Source organism: Triticum dicoccoides, chromosome 4A (assembly GCF_002162155.2).
Source record: "Triticum dicoccoides isolate Atlit2015 ecotype Zavitan chromosome 4A, WEW_v2.0, whole genome shotgun sequence".
Taxonomy (NCBI): Eukaryota; Viridiplantae; Streptophyta; class Magnoliopsida; order Poales; family Poaceae; genus Triticum; species Triticum dicoccoides.
The window spans coordinates 461,929,911-461,946,649 of NC_041386.1; the positions used below are offsets into that span (position 1 = coordinate 461,929,911).

The 16,739-nt window shown below is 44.3% G+C and overlaps 1 protein-coding gene across 1 annotated transcript in view; it reads left to right on the plus strand.

Moving 5' to 3' along the window:
- LOC119286181 (DDT domain-containing protein PTM-like) overlaps positions 1–5,915 on the plus strand; it is an 8,943-nt gene extending 3,028 nt beyond the window's left edge. The window contains exons 3-9 of the mRNA XM_037565541.1: positions 425–1,718; positions 2,085–2,382; positions 2,826–2,950; positions 3,046–3,500; positions 3,606–3,634; positions 3,765–4,424; positions 4,513–5,915. Of these exons, the coding sequence (XP_037421438.1) occupies positions 425–1,718; positions 2,085–2,382; positions 2,826–2,950; positions 3,046–3,500; positions 3,606–3,634; positions 3,765–4,424; positions 4,513–5,480 (3,829 nt within the window). The 3' untranslated portion in view covers positions 5,481–5,915. The remainder of the gene's footprint in view (positions 1–424; positions 1,719–2,084; positions 2,383–2,825; positions 2,951–3,045; positions 3,501–3,605; positions 3,635–3,764; positions 4,425–4,512) is intronic.
- Positions 5,916–16,739: the final 10,824 nt, after the last annotated feature.

A 16,739-nucleotide genomic window follows, 5' to 3' on the forward strand; every position in this document is an offset into this window, starting at 1 on the left:
CATATTTTAGATGCACAGCAAGTATCCTATGTCCTTCTGATGAAGTACTGGTTCTCACTTTTGGAGTGTTTACCAGTGTTAGAGTATGTACGATGCAGTGCTTAGAGGGATGCTTACCAAATAAAAATGGTTCTTTCTTTCCATGTGGGGATGACATTGGTGCTTACTTTGAAGGATCAGTGCTTGATTAGGCACCAATGCTTAAGAGGTGCCTATGTATCTAATTAGTAGGAATTTATAAATGATAAATCATCTAAACAACAATAAAGAGAGGTTTCCGTTCGAGTAGACAAAATTTGCACGTGTCTGATGATGTGGCTAGATTCTCTCTTTGAGCACTCGTCTATAAGCAAGCACCTTCATTGTCCTGGAACTATAGTTGTCTGTATATTTTGTTTAATGTTAATTCTTTAAAATAATGCAGGATTGGAACATCTACAGATGCAGGGTCATATGCAAGATATTACAATCAATATGATGTTGTCAAGGTCATGCGGATACTTGCTCCTTCAGATGCATACACAGATATTTGTATGAGAATAACAGAATACTGGAGGCATCTGCTTGACATATTTCAGAACGAGAGATCAAAAATAGGTAAAGAAGCTGGTGTGAGATATACCACACAATCCAATACATTGTCAAGTGTTACTCCAACGGACGCAGCAGTTGGAAGTGTTCTGACAACTTTGAAAGACGCAGCGGGCAGTAAGACAGTAGTAACTCCTCAAAGAGATGTGCAGCATGAAATTGTGGTAAACCAATTTACATTGTGCTCAGCAGAACACCTGGAGAAACAAAAATGCATGGTGACCAGTGTAGGTGCTCCCACAGAGAAGAACAATGAAGTATGCAGGCAAACTCCATTAGCTCCCAACGACATACATAATACACCCATGAATGGAGCTTTTCAACCCGCTGGGATATCCTCTATTTCTCATGAGAACAGGTCTGTGGTAACAGGTGTGTCTAGTGTAACGCCCGCACAGTCATCACATGGGTTGGTTCGTCCGGACTTCTCGTGTGGTTCTGGAATAGATAATGGATTGTCTAGACAAGATACTGGGAACACTATCTCTGTAAAGGCAGGCTTGTCTTGTCCATCTTATAAAAGCAAATACCCTCTTCAGTTGATTTCTGAGATTGGGAGTACTAGTGATGGTAAGTCTGCTAAAGTGCCATCTTTTAAACCCCAGGCTTACATGAATCTGTACAATCATGGTAATGTTGCAGCATCTGCTGCCGCCAACCTAGCTATTCTTACATCTGAGGAAGGTAAGGTTTCAGTATCCCAGTTGACCACAAACCCAAGAAAGAAAATGGCTGCTGACTGTGCTCTACAAGTGAAAGCATTTTCCTCACCAGCGGCACAATTTATTTGGCCAAGTACTGAAAGGAAGATTATGGAAGTCCCAAGGGATAGATGTGGTTGGTGCATTGCTTGTAAAATTTCAGCAGCTGGAGCTAAAAAGGCTTGTTTTCTTAACGTGGCCACTGCAAATGCTGTTAAGGGGTCTGCTCGAATTCTTAGTGCCATGCATGTAATCAAAAGCTCTGGGAGCCACTTCCCCAGCATCGCTGCTTATATGGTTAACATGGAGGAAAGTTTGCGTGGACTTTTAGTCGGTTCACTACAAGACTTGCAACAGAGACAACGGTGGCATAAACAACTACAGGAAGCTTCCAACTGCAAAACTATAGTACCCCTTTTGCTTGAGGTGAGTTGCATTCAATTCTTGTTTCTTGAAGCATTTCTTTGAGGATTGGTATTTCCCAACAATTATTTCAAACGGCAATGCTCATTAGAAAATTATTGATGTTCATTGTTAGTTACATAAAGGCTGTTTAATTTATATGTAAATGTATAATACGAAGTAGAATGCTCAAAGCAGGCAAGAGATGACGAGGGTGCCAACCAAACAGACCCTTAGACTACATTCCATGCTAACTACTTCTGGGGAATCAAGTTGGATGTGCAATAAATAGTGCAGAAAGAAAGTTGAAATTCTTTGCAGAAAAGTGTTGCAATAAGTGGCTGATTTCTTCTTTTTAATCTTATAAATGTTATCTCATGCTGTGTGCAGTTGGAGAGTAATATTCGTTCCATAGCATTTTCTCCAATCTGGGTGAAGCTAGTAGATGACTGGCCTTTGGAATCTCCTCCTGCATCTGCGGGTGCATTGCGTCCTGCAGCATACCAAAAACGTGGAACTGGTGGAAGGCGTGGCAGAAAACGTTCATTGGTAACTGAATCTGCTGCTGCTGCCGATGATGACAAGAGTTGGAAAAAGGTTAATTGGTGGAGTGGAGGAAATATTTCTAAGCGTATTTTGCAGAGGGGGGTTCATCTTAGTTCGGCCATAAGAAAAGCTGCCCGTCAAGGTATTTGCACACATTTGATTGTTATTAGTACATTTCATAATTTAGTACTACCTCCGTCTGGGTTTATTAGTCCCCATCGTATTTTGGCTCAAAATTTGACCACATATATGACTAGCAAAATGTTAATGTATGTCAGAAAAAATTATATTGCTGGATTAGTATTAAATGTAGTTTCCATTGCTATTTTTTTTACGTGTAACTTATATTTTATTACTCCCTCCGTTCCATAATATAAGAGCGTTTTTGACACTAGTGTAGTGTGTAGTGTCAAAAACGCTCTTATATTATGGGACGGAGGGAGTAGTTATTAAATACATGGTTTAAATATGACCCAAAATACCTGCCGGGGGGGGGGGGGCTAGTAAACCAGGACGGAGGTAGTACTGTTATTATTACAAACCTCTTGACAACGAGAACAACTCGACGTGTTCTTTGCTCATTAGGTGGTAAAAAAAGGATGGCTGGTCTGTCTTATCATGATTGCTCCATTCTTCCAAGACGAACTCGACAATTTGGTTGGAGAGCGTGTGTTGGTTTAAGCCAGAATTCATCTCAACTTGCTCTGCAGGTTAGCACCTTTTATACAATAATAATGTCATAGAGACAGAGAGAATATTATCTTGACCTGTAGTTTATCAGCGATCTAATATCCATATCTCTCAGGTCAGATATCTTGATGCCCATATAAGATGGAAGGAATTCTTGTCTCCAGATCAAATCCCTTCTGATGGAAAAAGTTCAGATGCTGACTTTTCTGCACTGAGAAATGCAGTAGTTTGTGATAAAAAGATAGTCGACAATAAGATAAGATATGCACTTAAGTTCCCCAACCAGAAGCATATCCCTGTCCGTGTAACCAAGAATATTTTGGAAGCAGAAGGTAATCAGGATCAGAATGGCAAATTTTGGTTTTCTGAAAATCATGTCCCACTGTACATGGTACGAGAGTTTGAGCAGAAACCTGGGGTTAGCTCCTTGCCCACTCCAGGAATTGTACACTCTTTCATGAATTTATACAAAAGGCGAGTAAAAGCATCTACTGGAGATGTCTTTTCTTATCTCTTTCACAAGGGGGATATCTATCCCTGCTCTTCATGCAAGAAAGATGTTGCCTTCAGGTTTTTTCCTTGACTTATTCATTGTGCTTGTTCAGAAATTCTTGTCATAAGATACTGACTTTTTCTTCACCTCTCATATGTGCCTTATGGACAAATCTCCTGTAGGGATGTAATAAGATGTAGCGATTGTCAAGGTATGGATTACTGACATACTTCTTAAGTTCCTCTAATTGTTTCTTTTTCATGTAATGAAAACGAGAACCGATCAATTTCTGGGCTGTCCAATAATTGGTCACAGTATTGCTAACTAAGACTAACTTTCAGGTTATTGTCACAAGGAGTGCACAGTAAAATCTGTTGGTGGCAAAGGAGGCACTGCTGCTTCCAGTTTGATATGCAAGTTATGCCTTCAGAAGCGAAATCTTATCCTTACAAATTACAGTACAAATGCAAGATATGACTTGCCTCAAAAGAAGAGTACCTGCCAATTGCCAGTGAGCGCTCCCAAAATAATATTCAAAGTTGGTTCTTCCCATTCTGCTGAACCAGCCGCAAAGGTTCAAGCCCAGCCAGTCGCTAAAGTTAAAGCTCAGCCAGTCACTAAGGTGGAAACCTGGCCAGTTGCTAAGGTGGAAGCCCTGTCAACCGTGAAGGTGCAAACACATCCAATCAGAGAGTTGAAAGCCTGGCCGGTTGCAAATTTGGCAACTCAGAATGTTGCAGGGTTGCAGGCTCAGGCAAAGATTGAAGCTAACAGATCCAAGTCAGAGAAACCGAGGAGACGTAAAAGGCCAGAAGAGATCAAATACTTTGGTCTCTCTTGGAAGAAAAATAAGAGCGACAGAAGTGGAAGTGATTTCAGGGCGAATGATGTAATCCTAAAATGCAAGGATGGTATAGGATCAGCAATAAAACCGACTTGTTGTCTCTGTAAGAAATCTTATTGCCCAGATTTCCTATATGTCCGCTGCGAGCAGTGTAAAGGTAACTTCGTTCATCATTTTGTTGCTTACAGCTGTATATCCGTGTTATCTTTTAGGTTTTCTAACTTCTGATGTTCCCCTACATACAGCTTGGTTTCATGGTGATGCCTTGCGACTTGAGGAAGAAAGAATACTTGAAGTGGTTCAATACCGATGCTGCAAATGCCGAAGGAGAGCCATGCCAATATGTCCCCATTCAGATGATTATAAGAAGCCCGGACCAGAATTCAGTGAACAAACAGTTGCAACGTCATCCCAATCAAGCATGCTGTCTAGTGAGGAGACTGCTTCTGTAGCAGATCAAGACCCACTGCTTGCTTCCTATGGAATAGTTGAACCGATTGGGGAACAGACTTTTGATGCTGATTTATCAATGAACACGGTAAGATTTACCTCGGGAACTAATCAGAAGCTAACCATAAGAAGGGCACAAGGTAAAAATAGTGGATGTGTTGATCAAGCTGGTGTGGATGAGTACAGTAATCAGAATCAACCTCTGGCGGATGCAAATGTCGATTTCAGTCATATGAATGGATTTTCTCTATCAGAGCTTGAAGGTGTGGATCCTTCAGAGCTACTGGGGTGGGATCTTTCCCAAGGAAATGAGTATACCCCCCCTCCCGATTACACTGCTAATTGCCAGTTAAATGGCGCAAGCTGTGGCAGTGCTGCAACTGGGGATTTTGAACCGCAGACCTTTTTTTCATTTACTGATTTGCTTGAAGCTGATGATACACGGTTTGGTCAGACTTTTGGGATGTCTGCCGGTTTGCAAGATGATGGTAACTGCACAGGAAGCTTCGACCAAGAAATAGCCAGTTTTGATGATATGGCTTTCATGGTAGAAGACGTGTCTTCAAATATGCACTTCCCAGCAAATGCTCCCCCTCCTGACGATGTACCGTGTAAGAAGTGCAACAACTCCCAGCCGCCACCTGACCTCAAATGCCTAGTCTGTGGCCTGCGCATACACCGTCAGTGCTCACCTTGGGATGAAAGCGACCCGCCTGTTGAGAGTGCCGACTGGGTCTGTGGTGCTTGCCGGGAGTGGCGATGACGAGCTTTGAACATCTTCTAAGGTAAACACAGCGCGGCGTCTCGGTGCCTACCTGATATCTGTTCACAGAAAGAAACCGGATATGTTGTTTGATTATGGATTGGATTTAGGCTGGAGATGTATTTCACCAAGGGAAGTGAAGAAATCCGTCCGGATGGTTTGCAAGCTGGCGGTTACTGGACAAATGGACACAGCATATTTCAAAATGAGGGGTCATCGGAGACTGTCCTCCGTTCTTTAGGTGGGGTTATCTTGGGAGGAGATTTATAGAATTAGGAATGGTAGGTGGTACTAGAATTGGTATGGGACTAGAAAGTCATTCCATTTTGCTGTCAACATTGAATCGTCGGCAATTGATGGTGTAGATGCTCGTGTGCCTTTCAATCTACTTCAACTGTGGTCACTGGTGATCAGAATATGGTTCTGAGCTGGTAATGTTGCGGTTAGGTGCTTTTAAATTTTCATAATCTATCACGGTCCCAGTCCAAGGTGCGTTAGGGCATGTCAGTGATCCTTGTTTGGGGGTGATCGGTGTCAATTCTAGACCATTTTCTGGTAAAAAATAGTACCCAAATCGCAACAAAGGTAAACATTATTGGCTAGCCAAAATGCCAAACATTTTTCTTTGCTAGACTGCTCTGCTAAATGTAGGGCATATGACAAGGATTAGTCATGGCGAGTTGCTCTCACTGTTCTGAGTCTTACACCCCACCACATCTCCATTCTCTCCGCACCATAAAACCATTCGACCCCAACCCATATAAAGCCAAGTAGAACGTAATGCAATGGTTCCATTCTGCTAGAATGGAACAGTTCCATCTTTGTGTTTGATAGAGCTAGTGAGATGGAATATAATGATTCTGTCTCGGTGTTTGGTTAGAGGGTTGGATGTAATTTGGTACTCCCTCTGTTCACTAAAGATGTTCTATTTTTCTTAAAAATGGATGTCGTTTAACAATGTTGGTAGGCGATCCGTGAGCTCCATAACACTTTACTTTCGAAGACTTCTAAAATGAGCGAACATGGCTCGAAGCATATCTGTGTGGGCTTCCGTTCTGATGATTGCTGCTTCATGAACATGTTTGATGGCATCCCAAATTTCCTTGGCGGTATCTAGGTTATGAAAGCGAATAAAAATATCTCTGGAGATGCAATCACAGATGATATGTTTCGCTTGTGCGTTTAGCCGAATGTTAGCTTCATCTTCAGGAGTGGGATTTTTTGGATGTTGAATTATATATTCATTCTCCACAATCTGACATAGCTTAGTACCGATAGCTTCAAGTCTGAATCTCATTCTTTCTTGCCAGTAGACATAGTCATTTCCATTGAAGATAGGAAACCCTCAAAGAGTGCGAGGATCTACCTGTGTACGACAACTCCGAGGTTGTTGGGACCAAGAGTATATCGACCTGGGGGTGATGGGGTGGCGGTGAATGGGAGATTAAAAAATTCTTCTAAATGTTTTGAATTTAACCCAAGCACAACAACGGAAAAGATTCGGTAGATAAGTAACTTATAAACAGGTATCCTACTGAGGAACAAATATTTCAAGATAGGAAGCGATAACAGTTCGAGCGTAGTAGACAACAAGCTTAACTATTACAATGATAACGCAATACACGAACAATTGGAGAAGCATGAAAGAAAACTAGATGCGAACAACGAGGAAAATGCTAACTGAAATGAATACACTAAGATACTGCACGATAGGTAAGAGAGGTGACGAACATATCACTTAGTGAAAGATAAAAGATCAATTAGTGAACAAACACACTGTCATCACAGAGCACGAAAGACATTCACTGAAAGAAATGTAGAGTTATAGAGTAAACCAGTGGTGCTCGATCGCGATAGGTGAATTTGGTAGACCAATTCGCCCTTCTGCCAAAGGACTATGTTTGGTTGAAGGGACTTGTGATTGAACACAGGAGCTAACCTCTCTCCGTCCTATTCTCCTTCAACTAGGAGCTGATCAGACTCCAGTTGATTTCACTCGGGAAGTGTAACGCCCCGAGACCGTTGCGTCAGGTGTCTTCCAGTTATTTGCTGTTGTTGCCTTGTCATTTGCTTGCGTGTTGCATCTTGCCATGTCATCATCCGCATTGCATCATCATGTTTTCTAAACTTGCATCCGTCCCGGTCTCCTCGTTCCGTCCGTTGTCCGCTCTGAGCCCAGACACACTTGCACGCGCCCGTGACATGTCCGGAATAGTATTTTATAAGTGGCCAGAAAAATGTTCCCGGAATGGGTTGAAAGTTGGCATGCAGTGTTGTTATGTTGTAGGTAGGCCGTCTGCCAAGTTTCATCGCATCCGGAGTCCGTTTGATGCCCCAACGGATAACTATAGCGACATTATAGTCGGTCAAAACGTCGGACATTTTTGGTCTCCTGAAACAGTCGCTGGGCCTCTCCTCTTCTCTCTTCTTAGCCCTTTGCCTTTTGCACTACCTCTCACCGCCAGGCCCTACCTAACCTTTCTCGTTTGCCCGCGAACCTCCTCCCGCGCGCGTCCGAAATCTGTCCCGGACCCGACCCAGACAGTCGTTGCCGCTGTGTCCAGATCATCACCAAACATCTACAAAACGTCCCCATTTTGTTAATTGGGCTCCCTAACTATTTTTTTCGTCCGTCCGATTACGATCGGAGGGACGAGATAGCCCCTAGTCAAACCCACCTGCTATATATAGCTAGTCTAACCCTAGACCAAATTCCAAATTTCTAGGGATCCATCCCACCGCCGCCACTCTCTTCCTCGGGTTCCACGCCGAACCAGTAGCTTTCTCCCTGATCCAAAATTCCTCTCTCGTTCAAACACCAGCCAATCCAGAGCATAGCCCCTCCTCGCCTCGATCTGGATCAAGGAGCCCGAGCCCCTGTAGCCGCCCGAGGCCTCCACGGCTTGGCCCTCCTGCCTCCTCGCCGGACTCCTCGCGCAACAGCACCTCACCAAGCCCCGCGCCGCAGCCTCCTTCTCCCCGTTCCCGATGGCCATCTCCTCCCATGTCCTGGAGCTCGCAGTCGCGAAGCCCTGCGCCGCCAAGCTCCTTCCATGGCGCCCGAGGTGCACCTCGACCCCGTCGTCGCCCCAGCCGCTGCCGGCGAGCAGCAGCAACCAGCAGGCCGTCCTCGCCGTCCCTGCTCTTTCTGTCAGCCCTCCTCTTCGATTTCCTCACGTGGCTCTCCCTCTAAGCTCTGCCCTTGCCCTCTTCTTCGCAGGAAATCGAGCCCCACAGCGACGCCATGAGCCGTCGGCCACCAGAGAGCCGTCGCCCTGCCAAGTTCGTCCCGCCGCCGGAGTTCACCTCGCCGGGAACCTCCTGCCGACGCCTCCGCCACCCAGGGACCCGCCATGGCCTCCCCTTGGAGCTTCGCGTCGCGCCCGACCTCCTCCTGTGCCGCCCGTGCTTCTTCCCCAGGCGCCCGTGCTTCTTCCCCAGGCGCCCGAGCTCCCTGTCGCAGGTTGCCTCGCCGAAGCCGCCGCCCCTGAGCTCCACCCGCGCCGTCGTTGCCCGGATCCGGCGCCGGCCAGCCGGATCCGCACCGTCTGCACCTCGCCGGCCTTCCTGGGAGCCCGCTGCCGCTTGAGTCCCCGCTGCATCCTCTTCTTCCCCGCGCTGCGTCCTCTTCTTTCCCCTGCATCGAGAGGAGCAGAGTGTCGCGTGCAGTCGTGTTGACCGCAGCCTACTCTAGCGAGGCCCAGCACGCCCCTTCGCGGCCTGCCCCGCCTCATCCACCGACCTGGGCTTGGCCCAATGCGAGCAGCTCCCCACCTCTGTTCCAGATCCAGCCCGTTACGTGTTTTTTTTTCGTCCAGCGATTTTCCTTTTATCTCAGGTTTTACAGTTTTACAGTATAGCCCCTAAACATCATGCATTTTATAACTCTCCAACCGTGCATCGGATTAAAACAAACTTAATATAAAACTTGCTTAGAATTTCATCTAGTTTAATAATATGCAACTTTCATCTATGTTTAAAATGTTTAAAAATCTGTTTGTTTAAATTTGCTTAAATAATTTGCTAAAACAGTTTAAGTCATAACTAAATAACCGTAACTCAGTTTGTAACAAACTTTATATGTAAATGGGGTAGAAAAATGCCTAGTTTAACATGGTGTACTCACTTTGCATGTTTAATAACTCTAAAATTGTGTTTAGGGCAGAACAGTACCAAACCTAAAATATTGCACATGAGGTTTTCCGGAATTGTTGTTCGTTGCTTTCGGCCTCATTTAAACTTGACTAGATAGGTAGTTTTACTTTGTTTCACCCTCTTGCCATGTTTAACAACATTTTAATATTGTTGGGTACATAAACAAGATCAAACTAAATAAGTCATGTGGTGTTTCGTCAATATGCAACGGAGTTGCATATTGAGATCCACTTAATTTGTAGGGTTGCTTGTGCACTTTGCCATGCCATACTTCATTAAACCGGACATGCATCATACTTGTTTGCGCATCGTGCCATGCTTATGTGATGTTTGTTTACTATGTTGTTTGCTTTCTTTCCGGTGTATTTCTTCTCGGTAATTCGGTAACCTTGCGTTTGTGAGGATCCGTTGGCTACGTCCGTTTGTCTTCTTCATGGACTCATTCTTCTTCCTTGCGGGATTTCAGGCAAGATGACCATACCCTCGAAATCACTTCTATCTTTGCTTGCTAGTTGCTCGCTCTTTTGCTATGCCTATGCTGCGATACCTACCACTTGCTTATCATGCCTCCCATATTGTTAAGCCAAGCCTCTAACCCACCTTGTCCTAGCAAACCGTTGTTTGGCTATGTTATCGCTTTGCTCAGCCCCTCTTATAGCGTTGTTAGTTGCAGGTGAAGATTGGAGTTTGTTCCATGTTTGGAACATGGTTATTTGTTGGGATATCATAATATCTCTTATTTAATTAATGCATCTCTATACTTGGTAAAGGATGGAAGGATCGGCCTTATGCCTGGTGTTTTGTTCCACTCTTGCCGCCCTAGTTTTCGTCATATCGGTGTTATGTTCCCGGATTTTGCGTTCCTTACGCGGTTGGGTTATAATGGGAACCCCTTGACAGTTCGCCTTGAATAAAACTCCTTCAGCAAGGCCCAACATTGGTTTTACCATTTGCCACCTAGCCTTTTTCTTCCCCTTGAGTCGGCCGGTTCAAGGGTCATCTTTATTTAAACCCCCGGGCTAGTTCTCCTCTGAGTGTTGGTTCAACCTGTCAGCTGCCGGTGGCCATCAGGGGCAACTCTGGGCTGGCCTACCGGAACCTTGGACAATCCGGTGTGCCCTGAGAAAGAGATATGTGCAGCTCCTATCGGGATTTGTCGGCACATTCGGGTGGCTTTGCTGGTCTTGTTTTACCATTGTCGAAATGTCTTGTAACCGGGATTCTGAGTCTGATCGGGTCTTCCCGCTAGAAGGAATATCCTTCGTTGACCGTGAGAGCTTGTGACGGGCTAAGTTGGGACACCCCTGCAGGGATTTGAACTTTCGAAAGCCGTGCCCGCGGTTATGGGCAGATGGGAATTTGTTAATGTCCGGTTGTAGAAAAGAAGTTGATCTTAATTAAAAACGCATCAACCGCGTGTGTAACCGTGATGGTCTCTTTCCGGCGGAGTCCGGGAAGTGAACATGGTGTTGGAGTTATGCTTGACATAGGTCGTTCTAGGATCACTTCTTGATCATAGATTCTCGATCGTGCTTTTGCCTTCTCTTCTCGCTCTCATTTGCGTATGTTTAGCCACCATATATGCTAGTCGCTTGCCGCAGCTCCACCTCATACCTTTTACCTACCTATAAGCTTAAATAGTCTTGATCGCGAGGGTGTGAGATTGCTGAGTCTCCATGACTCACAGATACTTCCAAAACCAGCTTGCAGGTGCCATTGAACCGTGCAGGTGACGCAACCAAGCTCAAGGAGGAGCTCGATGAAGTTCGTGTTCATTGTGTTGTTCCGTTTCTAGTTGGTCAGTAGTGGAGCCCAGTCGGGACGATCGGGGATCTGTGTAGCTTTTGGGGTAGTCTTCTTTTATTTTGGTTCTGTAGTCGGACCTTGATTGTATCTGGTTGATATAATGCTTTATTCATGTAATTTTGTGAAGTGGCGATTGTAAGCCAACTATGTATCTCTTTCCCTTATGTATTGCATGGGTTGTGTGAAGGTTACCTCACTTGCGACATTGCTTTCAATGCGGTTATGCCTCTAAGTCGTGCTTCGACACGTGGGAGATATAGCCGCATCGAGGGCGTTATAGGAAGATACTTATCGGTGATCTCCAAAACTTCGATAGACGTCCTTCTCAAACCACAACTATCTTGTTTGTTGAAGATCTTGCTCGGTGAAGACAACAAATCTTCAATACTCGAGCCGACAACTATCTGTCTAGAGAGTGCACAACTCTCAAGAGTAATAGGTACAAGAACTCTAGCTCAGAACTACTGTGATGCTCAACCACTGTCTAAGTTTTGGTTCTTGGTTTTCTCTCGGTAAATCTCTTAGAGAGGAGATGCTCAATCAATCTTCTTAGAAATCATAAGTAGAGCAGCCAATGCACAACGTTGGAGCAGGGTGGCTATTTATAGACGCAACCTTCCCTGATGGGAAATGACCAAAATGGACATGTGGGACAGGTTGTTGGCCGAACGACACGAGTCCAATTGTCAGAAATTTGAGCACAATGGTAACATTCCTTGCGAAGCAAGAAATGCTAACTCCTCAGTTCGAAAGATATTTCCTGCAGCACCGAAGAACTACGTCTTCCGCTGACCGGTAATCATTCAGAGCATAAAGAGATTTTTCTCAGTCTTTCATAGGTTTGGGCTAAGCATCACAACAGATATAAGCTTCAAGAACATATACCCCTCTTAATAGTACGGAGGTCCTATGACTCAAGAAAGAGAAGAAGAACAACAAAATGAATGCTACATCTTCACTTCGCCTTCGACCTTCTCAGCTGCAGTCAATTTTTTTTATGAACACCGAACCAATTGCTTGGCGCCAGCAATAAATTTCAAGGGGTCAACTTCTTCACATCAATCTTCTCGCCTGCAAGGCTTCGAAAGATATAACCGAATCGTCTCTGTATCTCAGATATTCTTCGGTGAAGTTCCTCGAACTTGACACCAAAGATAGCATTCTCTTCAGTTCTCTTTGGAATATTTCTCTCTGTGTGCACTAGCAAACAAATCAGTCCACACCTGCTTCTGTCAACAATCTCCAAAACACAAAAGAGCAAATATTGCACCAACACAAACAATGCCCAATTCACTTGAGGCTTCTTCACCAAAAGACCATGTCGTACACGTAGAACACAAGACATATCTAGATTGAAGTATTCTTGAACTGACATGGTTAAGGCAAGTAACTCGTTAGTACAAAAAATAATTGAGGGTTGACTTGTACAAACTAAACACACACATATATGCATCGATCAACATGCACGTATTCAAATCAAAGTACAACCATACAATGCCCAATTAAGTCGAGGCTTCTTCACAAAAAGAACACAACGCATCAAACCCACACATGCATGCACAAAGAAGACCAGGACATAAAACATATGCGTCTACAAGGGCCAGAATCGTATTTATGAAAGCGTTCATATTCTTTCTGAAAGTGTTCATATTATTTCTGAAAGTGGTCACGTTCTTTTTAAAAGTTGTCCTGTCTTTGTTAAAAAAATAATTTGTATGCTAAATTTTTTTGGTTCCTCTGTTTTTTCGCTCCCTGACTATTGTCCCTTCCCGCCTGCATTTCCAAGAGGGGTGATAGGTCTCCAACGTATCTATTTTTTTGATTATTTCATGCTGTTATATTATCATTCTTGGATGTTTTACAATCATTTTATAGCAACTTTATTATTATTTTTTGAGACTAACCTATAGACATAGTGCCCAGTGCCACTTGTTGTTTTTGCTTGTTTTTTACTTCGCAAAAAATCAATACCAAACGGAGTCCAAATGCAGCGAAACTTTTTGGAGATTTTTTTGGACCAGAAGACACACGATGGGCCAAGGAAGTACCAGAGGGGGCTCCAATGGGAGCACAACCCAGCGTGCCCTGGTGGGTTGTGCCCACCTCGGCCGCCTCCCGCACCCCCTCTTTGCTCTATAAATACCCCAATATTCCAAAAACCCTAGGGAAGTCGACGAAACACAATTCCAACCGTCGCAAGAAAAGTTCTTCTTACATTGCCAAGCGTTTACTCTTGTCTACTTACATGCCACAAGTAAAATCTAGCAACAAGAAAAAGAAAGATTCTTCTTCTAGTAGTAACAATAACCATGTTAAATCCAATGTTGTTGCTTCTAGTAGTTCTCTTGATTCCATTAATGGTTCTCTTAGCCAAGTTACACTTGAGCAAGAAAATAGCTTATTGAAGGGAATTATAGAGAAAAGTGTTTACAAGAGCGTTACCGGAAGTAAGCAATTTGAGGAAATTGTATGCAAGCAAGGAAGGCACCGGAAGAATCAAGGTGTTAGTTTTGAACGAAAGTTCAATGACAATGGAGTTTAGTGGGAAGAAGATCAATACCCCAAGACAAAGTTTGTTCCTCAACAAGAGAAGTATGATCCTACTTCTTTCAAGGGGACACAAGCTCAAGATGATCTTCCACCACAAGACCACAAGCAAAAAGGCATGGACAAGCTTCACGAGGAGATTGATGCATTTGAAGAAGCTCCCAAGGCCTTGGTCAAGTGGGTTCCCAAGACTACATCAAGTACGACTACAATTCCAAGGATTCCCATCAGGATGATGTGGATCCCAAAGAAGAAGAACTAGAGAATTCTTGAGGGTGACTCTGCCAACATACTTCACTCATATCATTTTGGCGAGAACAAGTGCAAACAACTTCCACATCCTGCACTAGTTCAAGGAGTCACAAACCCTCTTGTTGCGAAGACAAGGGCCAAGGTAACCTAATGCTTTCATGGACATCATCTTGTGTGAACTACACTCTATGTCTATGTCTATGGATATCCTTGTTTGTTCCTTGTGGGACTAACCCATGTAGGTATTGAAAGTGTAACTCACTCCAATGGATAGCTCCAAATAATCTACATCAACATTGAGTATCCACATCTTCAACATCTACATGAAGTCATCATCGACAAAACCCAAGGTTAGTTCATCCCTCTTAGGGGGATATCACATCTAGGGGGAGCTTTACTCTAAGAATTGAGCTAAAGCAACTCTAATGGTGTGAACACAACAATGCTTTATGTAAAAGTGGTAACGCCACTTGTTCTTAAACGATGAGTATGAGCTATGATCAAATGTTCTCATTTAACCCCTAAGTCAATATACTCATATATAGATGACCTAGTCATCGCCAATTGCTTGATAGATGCTAGAGTGTTTGTGCATGCTTTGCCACATATTTCATTTGCCATTTTATTGTGTGAGCATGTTGGTTGCATATTTTACTCATTCGAGGACATCCATTTGTTGCTTTGATTGTTTGGCTCTTCTTCTTTTTCCAAATGGATGGACAAGAATGCCTAAGAACTCCCTCTAGCTATCTATGCTTTTCTCGTCTCAAACTCTATTCATGCTACATCACAAAGTTTGATCAATTCAGATTTGAACCCTCTGTGTGAGGAGCACTCGAAGTCACCGATTCGTCATAGACTTAAACTTCCAAAACCCCTCTGTGCATTTCGGTCTGACCGATTCATCCTTTTCGGTCACACCGAGTTCACCGAGTTGATCTAGGTTTTCAATCTCGGTGCAACCGATTAGAACTTTTCGGTCTCACCGAGTTGCAGTAACAGCTTGCGATTCTGCATCTCGGTGCCACCGAGTTGTTCCACTTGGTCACACCGATAGGGTCAGGATATAAATACCGATGGGTCAAATTTTGGAAATTCCTCCAAAACCTCTCTGCCCGCGCGTGTCCTGCTCTGCCGCCTCGGGTCTCCGGATCGTCCTCTCATCGCCAGCAACCTCCCGCCGCTGGTCTTCATCGCCGTCAACGGATTTCAACACCGCCGTTGCCGCCGTAGCGAACTCACCGCCGAGTTAGGGTATGAGTTCGACCCCTTGTGCATTCTTTTTACCTCCGATTCTGAGCACAAGGTCAATTCCATGTTTCTTACCACGTATGAAATCATCCTGTCTAGCAAAAACATCCTTTAGTTTAGATTTGATTTAAAAATTTAGGGTTAGGTTTCTGCCGAACTCATCTCGGACCGACCGAGTTGCGGAAATCGGTCTCACCGATTTGGCTCAGGCCATTGCACTTGCCTATTTTGGTCTAACCGAAACTTGCAAATCTGTGTGACCGAGTTCAACTCTCAGTGAAACCCTAGCAATCTCAGAGTCACCAAACCGTGTCTCGGTCTGACCGATTTCACTAGTTTAGACTCCAAAAGTTGCTTTGGTGTCACCGAGTTTAACAAATTAGTAGCTCCGAAATGCTTTCTGTGGAACACTAAAACTAAGTTTTTGACTCATTTGTTTTGCAAAATCTCTGCACTTTGTGATTCTCATCCACTCTATCTCATCTATAACTATTCACAGGGTCAGCTATCAGTTTGCTTTGCCAGAATGTCAGATCAGAGTGATAGCCAGAACATGTCAGAAGAGTAGGTGAACCTGAGTGAGGGCACTAGTCCCTCAGGCAGTTATGATGAGGGTAGCAGGAGAACCCCAAGCAACTTGCCTAAAGTAGCTACAAGGACAAGGAAGAAGAGAAATTCTGACTCTGAAGATGAGGACTATATGGCTGCTGAGGAGGAAGTGAACTCCAAGAAAAATAAGGTTATCAAAAAGGAGTTTGGCACAGCTGCACCCACCAAGCCTGGTTTGAATAAGAAGGCACCTTCAAGGAGAGTGCCCATGTCAAAGGAGAGATCCTCCACTCTTGATACTTCCAAGTCAACTGAAGAGGCTGCTGGTGAAGGCAAGAAGAGGAAAGAAAGGGTCAAGAATACTATGGCCAAAGTCATTGTGAGATCATCTATGATGGTAGATCCAGCTGAGGAAGAAGAGGAAGAGGATGCTGCACTAGCACCCAAGTCTCAAAAGCTGATAGGGTGCCATCAAGTCCGGGGTTGCCCCTTCTAAGCCCAATACAACCCCCAAAGCGTCTGCTCCAGCTCCAAAGACTGCACCCAAGAGGAGCACAAGGAATATATCAGCTGTTGAAAAGAACAAGGTCCCAGTGCCTGAGATTGAGGAGGAAGAAGAAGACGATGAAGCCCATGTGCTTAGAAAGTTAAAGCCCAAGATCCCTGATCATGATGACACCCATCTAGTGGCTGAAAACA